Source organism: Nannospalax galili, unplaced genomic scaffold, assembly GCF_000622305.1.
Source record: "Nannospalax galili isolate Female #2095 unplaced genomic scaffold, S.galili_v1.0 scaffold1387, whole genome shotgun sequence".
NCBI lineage: Eukaryota > Metazoa > Chordata > Mammalia > Rodentia > Spalacidae > Nannospalax > Nannospalax galili.
Genome location: NW_008355976.1, coordinates 161,861 through 181,229, shown reverse-complemented (window position 1 = coordinate 181,229; position 19,369 = coordinate 161,861). Strand labels below are relative to the sequence as shown.

Sequence of the window (19,369 nt, the reverse complement as noted above, 5' to 3'; positions counted from 1 at the left end):
CAATTAGAGGTATACTTTACAAAGACGGATTTGCCCATGGGAGCACATTCCTGACAGGAAACAGTGCCGATGCAAAGTAACAGACATACTTGGAATGAGGCAGTTTCCCTCTCATTCCTCTTTGGCACTCCTCCTGCCCACACTCTTCCTCTACCTCTGCTTATACTTGCAGTCAAGTGCAAGAGCCTTCTGCTTTAATCCAACAGCACACAGAGGCAGCAGCACCACGGATGGGGAAATCCAGGGTAGGTATATTTACCACAGGTGGTAGTAGAAAACTGACACTAGTTAATTCAAAACCTTCTGGAAACTGCTTGCTCACAGCTCTTCCTCATAAACCACTGCTCTAGGAGCTTTCTTGTAACTTGCTCTGCCTCCTTGCATACCAGTGAGAAGGTTTACTCCTTCACGTCACTGGAGCCCTTATTCAGCCTCCTGTCAGAACACCTACTCCACCAGCACAGCCTGTTTATACATCTGTCTCTTCTGACAGTGTGACAGTCTCAGAGTCAGGAACAGTCTTCCTGATCCTTAAGATGTCCTGAGATACCATGATCTCTAAGGTGGCAAATTGTTTGCCCCGTGTGACAAGACTGAGCTGTGATTTAAAACCAGGTCTGCCTGTCTGTCTCCACAGCTTATGCTCTTTCCATAGTTACGGGATCTCCTGAAGTTGAAAGAGCAAACTTGAGCAATCTGTGGCAAGCTCTGGTCTAATGCTGTCTAAGTTCAGAGGAGGAAGGACCAGAGCAAGACAAACAGGAGAGGCTCAGGGAGAGGAAGGCCTTGAAGATGCCAGTATGCTGGCGAGAAGTGAGGAAACAGGACAACACTTTAAGCAGGGTGGGGATGTTGTCGGCAGTTAAGAGGAATGGGGCCACAGCTGCCAGGATTAGAGTGTGATTTCTGATGTTATAATAACTACAAGTTAGGAAAAACATGTGATGCTTATCTTTCAGTTATGGATCCAAGATTTTACATAGATACATAAAATCATTTATGCATATATGTCATCAAAGTAGCAGTGAAGCTGCCTGGGGGATGAGAGGGACTAGCGGGGTGGAAGCGGGAGGAAGGGATGGGGGAATATAATCAAAACATATGGCATACTTATAGGAAAATACCTTTATGAAATCCATTACTATGCACAACGAATATACTCCAATAACTACTTGTTATGGAGCATCTTCCATGTGTGTGCTGGGGGTTTTGACACCTACACCTGCTCCAGCCCTCTTACAGATAAGAAAACCAAGGCTGGGACTGGAGAGATGGGTCAGTGGTTAAAAGTACTGGCTGCTCTTGCAGAAGACCCACGTTCAAATCTCAGCACCCACATAGTGGCTAGCAACTGTTTGCAACTCAGTTCCGGGGTGCCAACACCCTCTTCTGTCCTCCATGGGCATTGCATGACATGAGTGCACTTATACACATGTAGCCAATACTCATACACATAATATAAAAATAAGAAAGTCAAAAAAGAAAAAAAAAAAAAGAAAGCCAAGGTTGAGAGAGCTAAGGTAACCTGTCCAAGGTAATCCAGCTAGTACAGGAGAAGCTGGGATTCCAACCTGGGTTGCTCACTCTAAAGCCAGGGTGCCTTTTCTACTACTCCATTCTGCCTCCTACAGGCTGGAGGGTCTTCACATCATCAGCTTGATGCTGCTTCACAGCTCAGATAAGGACTTCTTGTTAGAGAGCAAGAGTGGCTGTTCCCTCTAGCTCCAACCTTCTTAGATCCAGGAACCTAAATCCCTCTGGTCCCTATGAGCACAGACTGGCCTTTATGCCTAGGCCTGCCTTAGAAGGCAGCTATGCTTACCACTATACTATCATTGCTGCACCCTAAGCCTGCCTTGGGTCTTATAGAGAGATCCTCCCTCCAAGTTGCTGCAGCAAAGCTGGTGGCCAGGGCAAGATGAAAAAGTTGATGGGCAGGAAAGCAGACCCTTTGGAAAAGGTCAGCTGAGGTCAAAAGACTTTGGAAATGTTACAGGCAACAGCCCCTAGGACAAGGGAGCAGGATCCTGACTCTCGGTTGGCTGGTCACACACACTGGCAGACCAAGGGAGGTCAAGGAGGGGAGGGAGGTCAGAAGATGGCAGGCCTGCAGGCCCTGAGTGACAGCGACTTGTTTAGGCCTGGGAGAGAGAAACAAGTGGGCTAATGGTTTTGGCCCTGGAGGCTGGGAAGCTGGGGCAGGGGGTATAAATGGATGCTGACTAAAAAGGCAGGTGGGAGAAATGCAAAGGTGGGGGCTCAGGGCATCTGTTCCAAGTCACCAGGCAGGAAGCATGCCCCTGGAACGGCTCAAAGGGCCAGCCTTGGCCTGGGGGGTGAGGGTGGAGGGAGCCTCATAAAAGGCCCTCGCCTCTTCATTTCAAAGGTGTTCGATCTGGAAAGGGAGTGTGGAGGGCTCCTTGTAGAGTGAACTCTATCCGTTTGGTGGTTGGGGGATGCAGGGATATGAACCAGGAGACAATGACTGGGAATATTGATTTTAAGGCACAGCAGAGAAAAACCCCATGGTGCATGCTCTGATTCTTAGCTACCGTAGTCTTGGTGGAGAGCTTTCTAAAGGACAGCATAAAAAAAAAAATCAGCCTGCTTGAGGATTTTCTAAGCCCCTGCTTCTGAGAGCAGTGAGTCCTCACTCCAGAAGTATCAATCATCCCAGGTACAGTACCCCAGAGCAGCCCTGTCCTTCACAGTTAATGTGTTCCAGACCAACCTATGTTTGGGGCAGGTCCCTTGAAGGTTGGGGGTAGAGGCCAGACCTGGGTATGAAACCAATGGGCCTGTGGCTGACAGGATGTAGCAGGGTTGGTGTTCCTGGGAAGTTTCCCCAGGCCAAGGATATCACATGGATTGGAAGATGATCAGGGATGTTGGGCCTGGCATGCCTGGGTCAGAAAGAACTTTCCATGAAGGCTGGATTTTGAAAAAGTGATTAATTGGGTGGCAAACAACAGGTAGTCGATAGAAGTTATAATGTTTCCAACAGTCACTGTTGAAGTAAAAGGAGAACTGACTACCTAGGGAAGAAGCAGGATCCCTCAGTCCCTGACAGAACCCAAAGGAATAGCCACTAACCCTGGAAAGATTTCTGCAGTGAGGGAAGAGAATCATCTGAGTGGTCCAACGGGAGTTGAAGGAACCTTCCAGGTCTGAGTTACCAAGGAGAATAAACCCTGGAGAAGGACCTGAAGGTGTCTGGCAGCTAACTCTATGAGACTTGGACAGGACTAGCCCAGTCCGAGTTTGGCACATAATGTCACTGTAATGAAACCCATACTTTTTCTTGAAAGGGAGGGTATTCATCATTCACCAAGTATTTATGGAACACTTACTATGGGCCAAGAGCCATGCTAAGTACTGGGGATACTTACGAAGCCAGCATGGTTTGAAAGGCCAAGGAGCTGAGTCAGGTGAGGGAGAAGGCCTTTTTTTGCCCCCATTTTGTTGTTCCTCTTTTTAAAAGATGGAGTCTCATCATGTAGCCTATGGCCTGGAACTCACTATGAAGGCCAAGGCTGGCCTCAAACTTGTAATCCTGCCCCTGCCACTTGAGTGATCCAATTATAGATGTACTTAAACACAACAAACAAAACCAAACAATCTGATGACAGCAACAATGAATGGCTTAGAGTAATTGGAAGGCCTAAGTGAGATGGTAGTGGGGCTGGGAGCTAGGACAGTACTTCTGTTACATGGTTACTAGGTCTGATCAGACTTCCCTTGCTCCCCCTGGCCCTGCTCTGGTCACAGGGGTAAGAGCAACAATCAAGAAAACTCATTGGTCTTAGCTATTGTGGAGATGGAAGCAACAAAAGTGTCCCTCAACTAATGAGTGGTTAATGAAAATGTGGTATGTTTCTATTCAGTTCTACTCAGCAGTAAAGAAAGATGAAATCATGAAATTTGCAAGTAAATGGATGGAACTAGGAACTGTTATACTAAGTGAAGTAACACAGACTCAGAAAAACAAACGACGTATGTTCTCCCTCATATGTGGATCCTAGCACCAAATCCTTATAAGTGAGTATGTATCCAGACATAATTACAGGAACCAGAAAAATGAAAAGAAAGAGAAGTGATATATGTTCTCTCTCATTTGTGGATCTTAACACCAAAACTTTTATGTGAGTATATATCCTGATGTAACCACAGAAGCCAGGAAAATGGAATGATACACAGAGGTAAAGGGAAAGAAAGAACCTGAGAGAGAAGAACAGTAGGAAACAGGTGTTAATAAGGGAGATATGGATAAAAATGGGGTTATTTAAATGGGAGGAGGGAGGGAAGGTTATATAAGGAACCTTGGGGATAATGCAAAAAAAGGAGCTCAAGAGAGGTGGGACCATAGGAGATGGGTGTTATCAAGGGAGAAATGGGGAAAATGGGGACACTTTAATGCCTGGCTGGTTTTAAAAAACCAGAGAGAACCATATTAGTCCAACAACCTACTGACAAATTACACATATATTACCTCTACCTAAATCCACATGTATAGCTAAAGGCTACATAACAAGAAACAATGCCAGATAGGAGATAAACTTCCTTTCAGTTGTTGGCCAGGGTGGTCCAAGAGACTCCTAAAATTACTCAGGTTATTGCCACCACTCTTGATGGCCTCCCATAACTTGAAGGTAAGATCCTACTGCCAAAGACAGAACATACTTTAGACTCAAGATTTGGAGCAATAGGGCTGCAACTGACCTCAAACCACTTCCCCTGAAGGCAGCTCTCATAGCTTTGGAGAGCGCTATGAAGGTGCTAAAGGAAAACATCAATGGATGATCCAACACCAGCTTCAAGACCAAATAACCACATCATTGACCAGCATAGCATATATCATTCGTGCAACAGTGGTATTTTTATCTTGGGGGTAATCAACAACTACCTAATTGGACTAAAAGACTACTACTACTCAGTGGGAGGAAACTCAAGTGTAGTACTGTAAACATAACCAAATAAAAATGGCTGGAGAGGTCATAGATCTTAGAGAAAACCTGAAGATTGTCACATCACTAGACTAATGTGATTTCTTACTATGTGCCAAATATGTATCCTTATATTTACAGACAAATATCCCAGTCACCACTCATCAAAGAGGCTCATTTTGCACCAGTCAGAGAGACTATTACCAAGTACCACAACTGGTCACACACAGACATTGTCTATGAATTGCCCAGGCCTAAGGGACATGTACAATGCAACCACTACACCCAAGGCTCATGGAACACAGAACAGGGACAAAGAAGAGGACACTAATGAATCCCTCAGTTCTCAATAATGAAGCTCCCTCATGCAGCAGAGGGCCAGGAACATAAAAGGTCACAAATGGCCAAAGCATAGAGATCAAGAGTCTGCTGAATGCTGGTCCTCAGACAGGACCCCTTTATTAAACTTCACTCACCCAAGGCTCAGGGACCATGGAGGAGGAGTGGACAGAAAGATTGTAAGAGCCAGGGATGAGGCGCATGACCTACGGAAACAGAGTCCTACAAGCTCCTGGGAACCTGCACATATGATTCTATGGCAATGGTGTCAGCATACACAAGTCCCATGCAAACTCAGACAAAAACCCAGCATAGAGCTAGGAAAATGAACAGCAGACCCCAATCTTATCTGAAGAAATACTGGCAACTGATCACTGCTACGTGAAGAAGAGCTGATCTTCCCAAAACAAGAGACTCTAGATAGGCTGACTAGACCTCAGTGGATGGTCTTGCACTGGGGAACAACTGGGGACACTGACGACACAGTGGGCCTTAACAGGGATGACCAAGTATGTTGTCTCCAGTAGGGAAGCTATGGGAGGGTGCCAATGGGGTATAAAGATGATTAAGATTGTTTGAGATGTTCTGTATGAAATACGCAAAAAATTCAATAAAAACAAATTAAAAAAAAAGAAAAAATGCACAGGTTACAAACGGACAGGCATGGCCTGGTGTAGCTCTCCTCCCCTTGCTCTCTTGCTCTCCCAGATGCAAAGAACACAACACATGCCAGCTGTCATCTTAGAACAGCCACTTGAAGCACTTCTGGCTCAAGGAGAGTAGAAGAGTGCTAGAAGTGCCTAGAACACTCTTCCCTGCCAGCTGAGCCCACCCCGCTCTCCCCGGCTCTCACCTCCATCCAGCAGCTCCTTGACAGTGTGGTAGTCATCAGCCAGGACAGCATAATGTAGGGCTGTGCAGCCTTTGAAACTAGCTCGGCTGTTCAGTCGGTTGTTAAAGTCATCCTCTCTGGTGACTAGGACTGAAGGAACAACAAAAACTCTCCATTAGCAACAAATTTGAAAGTCACCAATTTCATCTGAGCATGCTCTGTCTCCCCCTATTCCCAACTTTGCTCTTCCATCTTTTGAGATAGTCTGGCTATATATAGCCCAGGCTGGCCTTGAACTTTTGGTGATCCTGTCTGCTTCCCATGTGCTGAGATTCCAGATGTGCGTCACTATGTCCAGCTGTATCTGCTTTCTTTTGACTTTTCAATTTTTAGATTATTTTAATGAATTACTTAAATTATTTACAGAAAGGGTGTTACTATGCAGCCTTGGCTGGGCAAGAATTTGCTATGTAGACCAGGCTGGCCTTGAATCCAAGGAAATCCTCCTGCCTCTGTCTCCTGAGTACTTCAGTTAAAGGCTTATGCTACCATGCCTGGTGACTTTTTAATTTTTTTTTTTTGAGGTAAGGTCTCCCTGTTTACCTCAGGCTGGCCTCAAATTCACAATGGTACTTCTGCCTCAGCTACTGGAGTGCTAGGGTTACCAGCATACCCCTAAGCCCAGCTCTCCTGACATTTTAGCTTATCTCTGTACTTCTAAACATTACGTAGTGCCTACACGGTGTGCTTGGCAATCTGTGCTGGGCAAGAGGGGTAAAATAATCCAGTTAGTTCCTAAAATGTTTCTTGACATCCAGGATTCATTTTGGGGACATGAAATGAATCAGTATGGCCCCTGACCTAATCTGCTAGGAGAGGCAAATAAAAAGATGCTTAGAACATTGTTTGAGATACAATGGGATGGCACAGAAAGCCAGAGGACAGTGGGGCTCAGCTTGAACATGAACAGGTTCCAGAAGATGGGCATCTGAAAGATGAGGAGCAGTTGTCCAGGTGGGAAGGAAGGGGCATGAGTAGGAGAGAGAGGGGGAGGACCAGAGGGCAAGAGGGTGTTCTGTGTGAGGAGCCACACACCTCTGTGCTCTCTTTACAATTCAGTAATTAAAAGTATTAAAACCCTTCCAAGCAAGGAAAAATTTGAAATTATAGAAAAGTTCAAAGAAGAAAAGGGAGTACAGCAGCAACTTGAGAGGTACATTTAACATGTATGTCCTTCTAGATGTCATGCTGTACACATCTGCTTGTGCTTCCTACAAAACTGGAATGTATTGTATTTGCAGTCTTATAATTTGCTGTCTTTTTTTGCAGTGCTAGGTATTGAACCCAGAGCCTTGTGCATGACAGGCACGTACGCTGTATGGCTGAGCTCCATCCCAGCCCTTGTAATCTGCTTTTTTTTTTACCCTTAATAAATATCTATAAATGTCTTTGGAAGGTAAGGACAGATATTTCATGTGGACAAAATCCCATAAACTCCTAGGCTTACTCTAGTGCTAATATTGATGATTCTTTCTCATTTGATACAAAATAACCCAAAATTGTTCATCACTTTTTAAGGTATCTGGGTTGGTGGCCACACATACTGGCTCACCAGACTGGTCCTAGCTCATGCAATTATCCAGATATTTCCAGACTACATAATAAACTAGAAGATTCTATCACCTCTGGGACTCCCTTGGGAGGCAAGACCCCACATGGCATTTTCTAGCCTGCTTGGGTGATGAGGTTTCTGTCCCTCTCATGTGGAAACTACCTGGGTAGCTAACTGTCTTTATGCTTCCTCCTGAGCTGAGTTTGTTGGGGGCAGAATCTGGGTCCTGCCTCCTGTGCCACTTCTCTCCTACCCTGAGGCACTAGGCAGGCAAAGGGAAGGCTCCTCTGGCCTCTCATGAAATAAAAGGGTGACCTTGCCTAGGTAGTCAAAACCATCAGGCAAGTTGTAAGTCATTTTTTTCCGTGTGCATTCAGAATGACCTGTGTGCCCCCTCCTGCAGTACTGAAGAGCTGATCTAAATAACATTCTAAAAGCTGGAAGATTGTTCCTGCCTTTTCCTAACAGTAATCCATTTTGTTTATTTAATTCTTACAACTACTTAACATAGTGGATATTATTATTCCTATTTTACGGATGAAGAAATTGAAGCTCAGAGGTTACCTGACTAATAAGTGTTTGTGTGAGAAGCTAGGTATGGTAGCCCCTGTCTATAGTCCCAGCTACTTGGGAGGCTGAGGTAAGAGGATTGCTTGAGCCCAGGAGTTCAAGGTCAGAATCAGCCGCGGTGAGACTCAGAACCCAGGTCTACTGTGTGAACCCTACAGTTCTTCCCTCATTTTGCAAATGAAGGAATCAGGGCATGGAGAAAGAAGCAGAGCCTGGATGTTGTGGCCCAGCCTTGGTTCCTGCTCATACTTCCTTTCCTGCTCAGGCAAAGGTACAAGGCATTCTGTGGAGCTTTGCCTTATAGATGACAGCCTGAGGTGTAGAGCTGCCGCTCTGGTAAGCTAGCTTGCATGGAAACACTTTCAAATGTTTGGCCAAAATGAAGCTGGTAGAGCCAGAGTGGAGGCTAGCTCTCAACGGTCAATCAGCTCCTCTCTTCCAGATGGTCTGGCCATGCTGCTGACCTCTTACCCCCAACCCCAACAGATTTATATATGGGTGACCTTCCTTGGGGCAGCAAGAACAGGAAGTAAGAAAGCCTCTGAACAGCTAATGTTCAAGGCCCAAGTGGAACGGCATCCACACTTTCCCCATAAGAGCCCTTTAGGACCTCAAGCAGAGATGTCACACTCTTAGTCACAAATCATGCTAGTTACTCACTCTTAGTTATCAAATCATGCCAGGGGATCTTGTTTCTAGCCTGGTACAGATAAGGAGAAGGAAACAGGCGGGGGAGGACACTTCAGAGTCAACCAGATTGATTACAATCAAGCACTGGCCAGGCAAGGAGGGAAAAGAACAGGACAGTGAAAAGCTGAAAAAGGATTCAGAGCACAGCACCTCAAAAGGCCCTGAGGGCATCTCTGAACTGCCACATAGGACATTAACTGCTGGATATAATGATAAACCTGAGGAAAAGTGATAGTTGGCTCAAGAAAGCAAGAAGGGTGTAATCCATTTTACAAAGAAAACCCATCATTCATTCAACAAACAAGTATAATGAGCAGCGGTGTATGGTGGTGGCTTCTGTAGCTATAATATGAATAAGGCAGTTTTGGACTTGAAGAAGTTAACCGTCTAATGCAAGAATCAGACCACTAACACATTTCCACAAGTGCCACAAGTGACAGGGCTAACACAGGGTGCTTACCATCAGAAGCACATGATCCCAAGGAGCACTGCAGGGGCTACTTCAGTTCAAATATCAGCAGAGGACCAGAGCTGCTGGCCAGCTAACAAGCAATGCCCATGAAATATCCTGGTCACCTCCAAGGTCTCACCTCTTGCTACCCCTTGCTAATGCTTTCTCATCTCGGAGCTTTTTTGTTTTGTCTCCCTGTAGTCTCTTTACTTATCTAACTCTAATTCGTTCATGGGTTTCTAACAGAGGTTACTTTCTCCAGCGATTCTAAGTTTGAGGTGGTATTGCTCCTGAAAGCTCCCATCCAGCACCTCTTTCATCTATCTCCCAATTACAATGTTACATTCTATTGTGACCACCTGCTTTGGCGACTTTGTTTCTCCACTACACCAAAGACCAGTGAGGGCAGGCAGTGTGACAGCCTTCTTCATAGCACAGTGCCCACCAATAAAAGTTTGACAAATAGTTGAATCAACAAACAAATATAAACCGAGTGCCAGGTATACGAAAACCAGAAATCTAAGGTTCCCTGAAATCCAAAACTGTTTGAATATTTATATCTTCCTGATTTGGGCTGGGTCTGGTGACACACGGGAAGCTGAGGCAGGAGGATTATAAATTGGAGGCTAGCCAGGCTACAGAGTTAAGGTCTTGTGTCAAAAACAAGGAGAAAGTTCATGATTTTGGAGCATTTGGAGTACATATTTTTGGATTAGGGATGGTCAAGCAGGAAAAGCTATGTAAATATTCCAAAATCCAAACAAACTTCCAAATCTGAAATCCTTCTGGTACCAAGCATTTTGGATAGGCATATTCAACATATCATCTCAAACAAGGTCCTAATATGATCTTTGTGGAATAACAAGAATATTATCAGTCAATAAGTATTTCGTGGAGGCAGCAGAGAATGGCTGATGAATAGACAGGCTCTAGAGTTGGGCCACATGTGTTTGAATCCCAGTTCTGAACTTATTGTGTAATCTTGCAAAATTTACTTGACCTCTCTGTACCAAATTTCTCTGTCAGTAAATGGAGATAAATACGAATAACCTCTTATGGGATATTATAAGATTTGTCACTGTGAGAAAAGGGATGTGGTACATACAGTGTCTAGCATATGCCAGCGCTCAGAAGTGTCAGCTGTTAACATTTTTGTATGGTCTTGGGCTTCTAAAATCACATTCTCTGTTGAAAATAAGAGGCTTCCACTTGGGGATTCTACATACACTTTCCCCCTCAGAAAGACATAGGAGAGGGACAAAGTAGGTGTGAGGTAAGACCACCTGTTTCATTTGGCGTCATTCAGCAGGTTCTGGCTTGATGGTTTCACTTCATCAAACCTTGCTAGCACCCCGTGATGCCAGCACTCTAGAGAGCACTTTAGAACTGAGCAGTGCTTGACAATCTGTAAGCATTTCATTTCCTTTTTAAATTTCAGAACAGCCTGGTGAGGTGTACCTTTATGCTCCTGTTTCACAGGGGGACTCCAATGTCCTGAAGTGTGACACTCTCAGTGGCAGGGCTAGAACCTCTGAGTCAGCAAGGATGGCTCTGCACTCAGCATGAAGCTCTTTCTCCAGTGTCCGGTGTTACAGCCCCACCTTCAACTTCTAAACTGTGGAAGACCCTGCTCATGAGAGCGCATGCTCTTCTCAGGCCACAAAAGGTGGCTGAATGTGGGAAGTGGGCAGCAGAGAGGAGCAGCACACTCTCACCACACCCTCTCTGAGGAAGACTGCAAACCCACGGAAGCTGAGAGGACTCACCCAAGCTTGTCTTACCAGCTGGCCACCAAGGTGGTCTTCTAAGGTCCAGCATTTACAGCTGGCCCTCAGCCAGTGAACCATCCCCTCCTCAACAAAGACATCTTCTGACCTGTCTGCAGCCTACAGGGTCAGCAGGTTCAGGCTCCTGCCTCCCCTCCTAGCAGCCTTTCCTGTCTCTGCAGGGGATCCTCACCCCTCTGAGAAGAGTGCTAGGTACTATATGTCCCCCTCCTACGTCTGCCTGTGATATTAGGAAGTCTATGCCTAGGTCCATACCAGGGTCAACCTGTTTGTGCCCAAATGTACACCTGCAGGATCCCCAGCCTTACCAGGGCCTCGGGGTCAGCAGAGGTCAAAAAGAATCCCTAACACCCTTCACAGAGCTCTGACCACTTCCCAGCACTGTTCAAACCTCCCATGATGAGAAATACTTAAGGTTAAGATGTCATGTAATCTGAATCTTAGCTCTGCCATGTACCATGTTCTATCTATAAAATGGGTATGATGAGCAATAATTTGAGGAATACAGAGTAGTGTTTATGGTACTGAAATATTAATACTTATAAAGTAATTATATCATTGTTCTAGTTTGTTTCTTCATTGCTATGACAAAATACTCTGACCAATACCAACTTGGGGAGGAAAGAGTTTATCTTATATCTTCTGGGTCACAGTTCATCAGGGAGCCCAAGGTAGGAACTCAGGGCAGGAATCTGGAGGCAAGAGCTAGAGCACAGGCCATGAAGGAACGCTGCTTACTGGCTTGCTCTCCTGACCCATGCTCAACCTGCTTTCTTATACAACAACATAGGCCCACCTGCCCAGAGGTGGTACCACCCACAGTGGACTGGGCCCTCCCATATCATTCAATAATCAAGAAGATGCCCCAATGGAGACAATTCCCCAATTGCGGCTCCCTCAACACACGTGTGCCAAGTTGACACTAAAGCTATCCAGCACAGTCATTAAAGAATAAAATCTGATACAGGTTGAGGTATCACTTTGTAGACAGCCCAGGTGCTCCTGCCTCAGCCTTGGGAGTGAGGGGATGTGCAGGCATGTACCATTATGCCCTACTTGATAAAAGGTTTTTAAAAATATGACTATAAACCTTTATTCATGCTGCTTTCTCCCTTAGGTAGGTGCTAGGGTACCACGGGTATGAACTGGCCATGGCTCCCACCTCTCATTGCTAAGTATGTTGGAGGAGATCTTGAATGGTTTAAGAGGAAGGATGAGGGTCTCCAAAGAACAAGAGCTTTTATTTACTGCTCAACTGTACAAGGAATGGCAAACCAGGCTAGGGGTCTCTCCCTCAGGCTCGGCTTCTCCTGGCCACCACAGATACTGGTGCCATCTAGCAAATGTAAAGGAGTGTAGTGCCTTGCCTTCAAAGACCTGGGCATATCTCCCTGAGAGGGAACCCTAACGACTAGTAAGACAAACAGAATAAACTTTGCATCAGTATAGCATTTTATAGCTCAGACTAACTTTAAATGATCATCCTCTCACTCTCAAAACAGCCCAGGAGGACAGAGAGGTCAGTATCATGTCTCCACTGAGATATGGACACAGGTAAGGACACAGAGGCCTTTCCATCTCTCACTGCTGCTAGGGGTGGAGCATAACTAGACCCCGAGCCTGCCTGGGCCTCTGCTCTGTCTTCCATATCGTCCAGTTTCTGTCAGTGCCCATGGGCTCAAGCCTCACATAACTGAAGCTCAGGCCAGGCGTAGCGGCTCACGTCTTTAATCCCAGCACTCGGGAGGCAGAGGCAGGCAGATCTCTATGAGTTCAAGGCCAGCCTGGTCTACATAGTGAGTTCCAGGCCAGCTGGGGCTACAGGGAGACCCTGTCTCAAAAAGACAAACAAACAAACAAAAACCAAACCAAAACAAAACAAAAAGCAGAAACTGAAGCTCAGGGACCAAGCTAAGTAACCGTCAAATCTTTGGGATACTGAGTTGTAGTGGCATAAACCTGTAATCCCAGCATTCAGGAAGCTGAGGCTAGCAGACTGAGTTTGAAGTCAGCCTCAGCTACATACTGAATTCAAGGCTAACCTGGACTATAGAGCAAGATTCTGTCTCAATAGAAAAAACTGTCTAGGTAAGACACCTCTAGGATCTCAGCTTCTCCCACCTACAGCTCTGTTTTCTTTAGGTAAAGGGCATAGCTGGGGCATCATTAGTAGGACAGTAGGATCCAGAGCATTTGCCCCCACTGGCTACTCTAAGGAGTCTATCTACAATGTGGTGGGGTAGAAACACATTAGAGAGTCCTCAGATCTCCCAACTTCCCCATTTTCATTTTTCTTACCACTATTCAAACCAGAAAAGTATGGAGAGTTTCAGCACTGAGCGCATGCTAGTTAATTTTCTTTGGGGTTCATACTGCTAGAAAGAAACAGGGTTTTGGGGGGCAAGCATTTCTAGGTCCCCACAATGGCATGAGAGAGCCCTCCGCCATCAGGTCAGTAGGCTGCTTCCTAAAGCTCAGTGAGTGCTGAAGATTATGCTTCTACTGCCCTATGCTGGGTCTACAGGAGACGTCCCTGGGGGAGAGAAGCCCTTCACCTCCTTTTCCCTCTCCAAATCCTACCTACTCTTTAAAACCCAATTCAAGGCTTCCTCTTTCAGGAAGACCTCACTCCCAGCTCTGCCCAGAATGCCTATACTGCTGACTGCATGTTGTCATTTAGCAATTAATTATTGTCTTGCAACTCTACCTGAAATACTCTCTCGGTCTAAAATTTTCTCTTCTTTCCAACTCCCCAGTTAGACCCTGGGTTCCCTCATGGATGACAGTAACGAGCTCATAACTCACCTTCCTTCTCTCCCTTCCTCCTTTCCTCCCTCCCTCTTGTTTGAAACAGAATCTCCTTGTAGCCCCAGCTGGCCTAGAACTCGCTATAAAGACCAGGCCTTGATCTCACAGAGACCTGCCTGTCTCTGCCTTCCAAGTGCTGGTGCCATCACACCCAGCTCTCACAACACTTTCTGTATACTAAATAGCATTGCTTCAGCATTTCATGTAGCACAGAGCTCATAGGAGCCCCCATCCATCCACCAACCATGGGCACACTATTCCTGAGCTCAACAGTGCAGCAAGTGCTGTGTGATGGACCACAGGTCTAATGGGAGCAGAGACAGGTACATGTAATGTAGCTAGGGCAGGAATCTCCCAGAAGTGTCTTGAGGGTAAGGGAGAGCTTGCCAGGTGGAAAGAAGGCCATTTCCACACAGGAAATGACATCTGTGAAGGGAAGAGGGAAAAAACTCTATGACTGTCCAAGAAGTTGAAAGTTGGGGATGAAGAGATGGCTCAGCAGTTAACAGCACTTGTGGTTCTTCCAGAGAACTTGAATTCAGTTCCCAGCAACCACATTAGGCTTGTAAGGTTCTAGTTCCAGGGATCTGACAACGTCTTCTGCCTTGTGCACTCACATGGTGCATGGTACACAGACATATACTCATGCATGCACATAACACATAAAATAAATAAAAAGAAAATAAAATCTGAAAGTTCTTTAGTGAGCCTGGCCAATAGAGGCAGCAGTAGGCAGAGGAGACTGTTCTAGTGGTCGGTGCCTGACCGTGGCCAGGGTTCTGGACTTAGCATAATTAAAGCTAAAGATTCAGAACAGCTTCTGTTGCTGAACTAAACAACATAGAATTAGCAAGAACAATAGACCAGAAGACAAGTGAACTGAGTTCAAGACTCATTTGAAGTTTTTACTAACTTGGTATGTGGTTCAATCTTTGTGTATCCCAAGGCCCCTGTCCTCAAAGCAGAAAAGCTTTTCTGCATCAGTGGTTCTCAAGCTTTAGTGGGGGGCAGGATCACATAGTAACAGGTCAAAAGAGGGGCTTCCCGGGCCATTCCTCAGGCATTTAATCAGTCAACAGGCAGGGCAGGGAATGCATATTTGAAAAGCCTTTTGCAGAGCTCTTTGGAGCACAGTGAGTAGCACCAGCCTAGACAGGCTTGAGGGTGCTCTTCTCACCCTGAGGTTCTTGTGAAGAACACCAAATACACCCAATGGTTCTGGTCCAGGAAGGCAAGGAATGCTCTCTCAAATTCCACTATACAAAGTTAAGGCAGTTAACCACAGCCTAGCGTGAGATTTCACCTAATACCTGACTCACACCACCTCTCCCCACCAAATCCTTGTTGGAAGGAGGTCCTTCCATACCACACACTCCTATTTGTCTTTATAGGGATCCCACACTTTACATGCTTTTCATGGGCTGGACAAAGAAGGTAGAGGACTTTGCCCTCAGGAGCTACAAATAATATAAAAAAATTCCTGTTTTACAGAGTATTGAAGAAAAGAAAGAATTTATTGTCATGACACAAGAGACCTTGGATCCTAATCCCAGCGATTCTGGAAATTAATTTTCTCTAGCTTCAAATTTCTCATTGGTAAAATGGGGATATTAATTGGGTTGCTATGATTTGAGATTATGCCAAGTAGTAAGGGGCACAGGAAAAACTTGTAATGGAGGAAACATCAATCTGTTAACACATCCTTCCCTGTCCCAGAACTTGAGACATATCTGCTCACTTCCAGAGGCCTCTCCTGGCTCTGGTGAATTCCTCAAAGCAGATTTTTCTGCTCCTCCCTTCTGTGCTCAGCTCTCTGCTGGCCCAGGCCTCCAGAAGACCCTGGTGTGCTAATATAGTCCTCAGTAGGTACCACTGTGTGGTTTGGTTAGAACACTTAACATCTCTACAATTCAGTTTTTTTAGTATGCAAGACAGACAGTATCACCAATTTCACTAAGACTCCATGGCAAATCCAATTCAATTATGAACAACGGGTCTGAGTACACATTTCTCCAAATCAGACATATAAATGGCCAAGCAGTACATGAAAGGATGCTCAACATTATTGATCAAGGAAATAAAAATCAAAACCACAATGATATGGTGGCACCCACCTGCAATCCCAGCACTTGGGAGGCAGAGGCAGGAGAATTGTGAGTTCTAGGACAGCCTAGAGCTACATAGCAAGACTCTGCCTCACCATCTCCAACTTCTAAAAACAAACCAATCAAACAAAAAACAAGATAAAATGAAAGAAAAATCCAACCACAGCAAACAAACAGAAGACAAAAAAAAAAAATAAAACAAAACTGAACTAACAAAACCATGATGAGCTACCACTTCATATCTACTATGATAGCTGTAATGAACAAGAGCTGGTGAGGATGAAAAACCAGAACCCTCACCATGGTGGGAATGTACAATGGTATGTCTGCTTTGGGAAACAGTTTGACACTTCCCCAAAAGGTTAAGAGTTACTATATGACCTAGAAATTCTATTCCTAGCTATACTCAAGAAAATGCACAGCATAATGCCCACATAAAAACTTGCACACAAATATTTATAGAAACATTATCCATAAAAGCCAAAGGTAGGGGCTGGAGAGATGGCTCAGTGGTTAAAAATGCTTGTTGCTTTTGCAGAGGACCAGAGCTTGGTTCCCAGCATCCATACCGGACAACTCACAAGAACCTCCAGGGGACCGGATACCCTCTTCTGGCTTCCACAGGTACCTGCACACAGGTATCCACATACACATAAATAAAAATAAATCTTAAAAAAAAAGTTAGGGGCTGAAGAGATGGCTCAGTGCAGGAGTCAAGTTCAGTTCCCAGCACCCACATGGCAGCTAACACCATCCAAAATTCCAGTTCCAGGGTGTGCTGGATAGCTTTAGTGTCAACTTGACACACCTGGGTTGAAGGAGCCTCAACTGAGGAATTACCTCCATTGGACTGGCCTGTGGCCATGTCTGTGGGACATCTTCTTGATTGTTGAGTGATATGGGATGGCCCAGCCCACTGTGGGTAGTGTCACCCCTGGGCAGGTGAGCCTGTGTTGGATAAGAAAGCAAGCTGACCAGGGGCCAGGGGAGCAAGCTAGTAAACAGCATTCCTCCATGGCCTGTGCTCCAGCTCCTGTTTCCAGGTTCCTGCCCTGAGTTCCTACCTTGGGCTCCCTGATGAACTGTGACTGGGGAGATGTAAACTGAGTAAACCATTTCCTCCTCAAGTTGGTACTGGTCAGAGTGTTTTGTCACAGCAATGGAGAAATGAACTAAAACAGAAACTGGTACCAGAGAGTGGGGCACTGCTGTGACAGACCTGACTTTGGTGTTTTGGGGAGGATTGTGGAAGTGTTTGGAACTTTGGGTTGGTAAAGCCATTGAATGCTTAGTTTGTTGCTGTGGAGCCTGGAACAGTTATGCTGAAGGAGTTGTGGACAATGGAGTCCTGGCTTGTGAAGCTTCAAAGGGAAGCAGAGACTACTAGGGCTATTTGTGTGAGATTTTGAATTGAGAATCTGTGGGTTCTGGTCAGCTGGGACTGAAGAATCAGCTATGGTTAAGAAGAGACCAGAACCTGAAGTAAAACCTTTGCTTTACTGGGACAATTGATGCTAGTTAGCTGAGGCTGAAAAATCAGCTGTAAGTAACAAGAGACCAGAATCAAATTGGTGAAATCTTCTGTGAAGTATTTCCTCAGGGTCCGCACACAGAAGCTGTGGTTGAGAGGGAACCTGAGCCTCCATCTCTAGCTGAAAGCAGGATTTGGTGATGTGTAAGAGTCTCCTGCATGGTTCTGGTGTTGAAAGAGTGAAGGGGTCACAGAGCAACAGAAGCTTGGCACTCTGAGGGGCCAGGAGAGGCCATAGGTGAAAGTGCAGCTTCAGTTGCAGTGAAGATCCCAGGATTGAAGGGGACATGGAGATAATCTGAGGCTTTGCACCCCAAGCGGCAAGAAGAGGCCATTGGTGAAGGTGTAGCCTCAGTTTCAGTGGAGACCCCAGCTTTTTGGAGATGCCAGGACCATGAGATGACCACCAAGGGCAGTGGCAGGTGTGGAATAGAGCTGGCCTGGGTCTTCGAGATGAGCTGTGTGCTGTGAACAGCAGAATCAGAGGTGGAGCTACCAGAACCCTCTGGAGCCCAGAAGATCGTGAACGAATCCCAGATGTCCAGGCTTGAGCTACTTTGCTGGACTTCGGTTTTGCTTAGGTGTGCCTCATTTTTCCCTTTGAATAAGACAGTACTTGTTTTGGATTTTTACAGGAGCCCCCAGTTAAGAGACTTTTAAAAGAGACTGTGGATGTTTAAGTGTTTCGATTTTTTTTTAAAGACTGTGGGGCTTTTAAGGTCTTATGTTGTAATATTAATGTTAACATCGTATCTTGGGGATAAGAATTGGAAAGGTTATGGTTTAATAGTGATGTGTTTGTGTGTCAAGCTAACAAGGGGTCAATTGTGCTGGACAGCTTTACTGTCAACTTGACACACCTGGGTTGAGGGAGCCTCAATTGGGGAATTACCTCCATTGGACTGGCCTGTGGCCATGTCTGTGGGGCATCCTGTTGATTGTTCAGTGATGTGGAAGGGCCCAACCCACTATGGGTAGTGTTACTCCTGGGCAGATAAGCCTGTGTTGGATAAGAAAGCAGGCTGAGCAGGGGCCAGGGGAGCAAGCCAGTAAGCAGTGTTCCTCCATGGCCTGTGCTCCAGCTCCTGCCTCCAGGTTCCTGCCCTGAGTTCCTACCTTGGGCTCCCTGATGAACTGTGACTTGGGAGATGTAAGCTGAATAAACCCTTTCCTCCTCAAGTTAGTACTGGTTAGAATGTTTTGTCACAGCAATGGAGAAACAAACTAGGACACAGGGGATCCCATTTCTGGTCTCTGTGGACATTGTATACATGTAGTACACTCACATCCATGCAAGCAAAACACTCATACACATAAAATAAAAAATAAAAATTTAAGAAGTATTTTTAAAAAGCCAAAGGTAGAAACAATCCTGATACCCATCAGCTGATGAATGGATAAACAAAATGAGGCATATCCACACAACAGATTATTACGGGAACCATAAAAAGGAATGAAGTACTGATATCTGCCACAATATGGATGAAACAATGCTAAGTGAAAGCAGTCAGTCACAAATGACCATATGATGCCATGTCCATGGCATGTCCAGTTTAGGCAATCTGCAGAGACAGAGACTGTTGGCTGTCAGGGGCTTGAGGCAGTCGAGAGAAAACAGAATAACTGATAATGTATATGGGACTTTTTTATGAGGTGATAAAATGTTCTAAAGTTGATCATGGTAATGACTGTATAACTCTT

The 19,369-nt window shown here is 45.4% G+C and overlaps 1 protein-coding gene across 1 annotated transcript in view; it reads right to left on the bottom strand.

Moving 5' to 3' along the window:
- The window catches only part of Clpb (ClpB homolog, mitochondrial AAA ATPase chaperonin), a 153,177-nt gene that overhangs the window by 68,276 nt on the left and 65,532 nt on the right, over window positions 1–19,369 (bottom strand). The window contains exon 5 of the mRNA XM_008854047.3: window positions 6,136–6,264. Within this exon, the coding sequence (XP_008852269.2) occupies window positions 6,136–6,264 (129 nt within the window). The remainder of the gene's footprint in view (window positions 1–6,135; window positions 6,265–19,369) is intronic.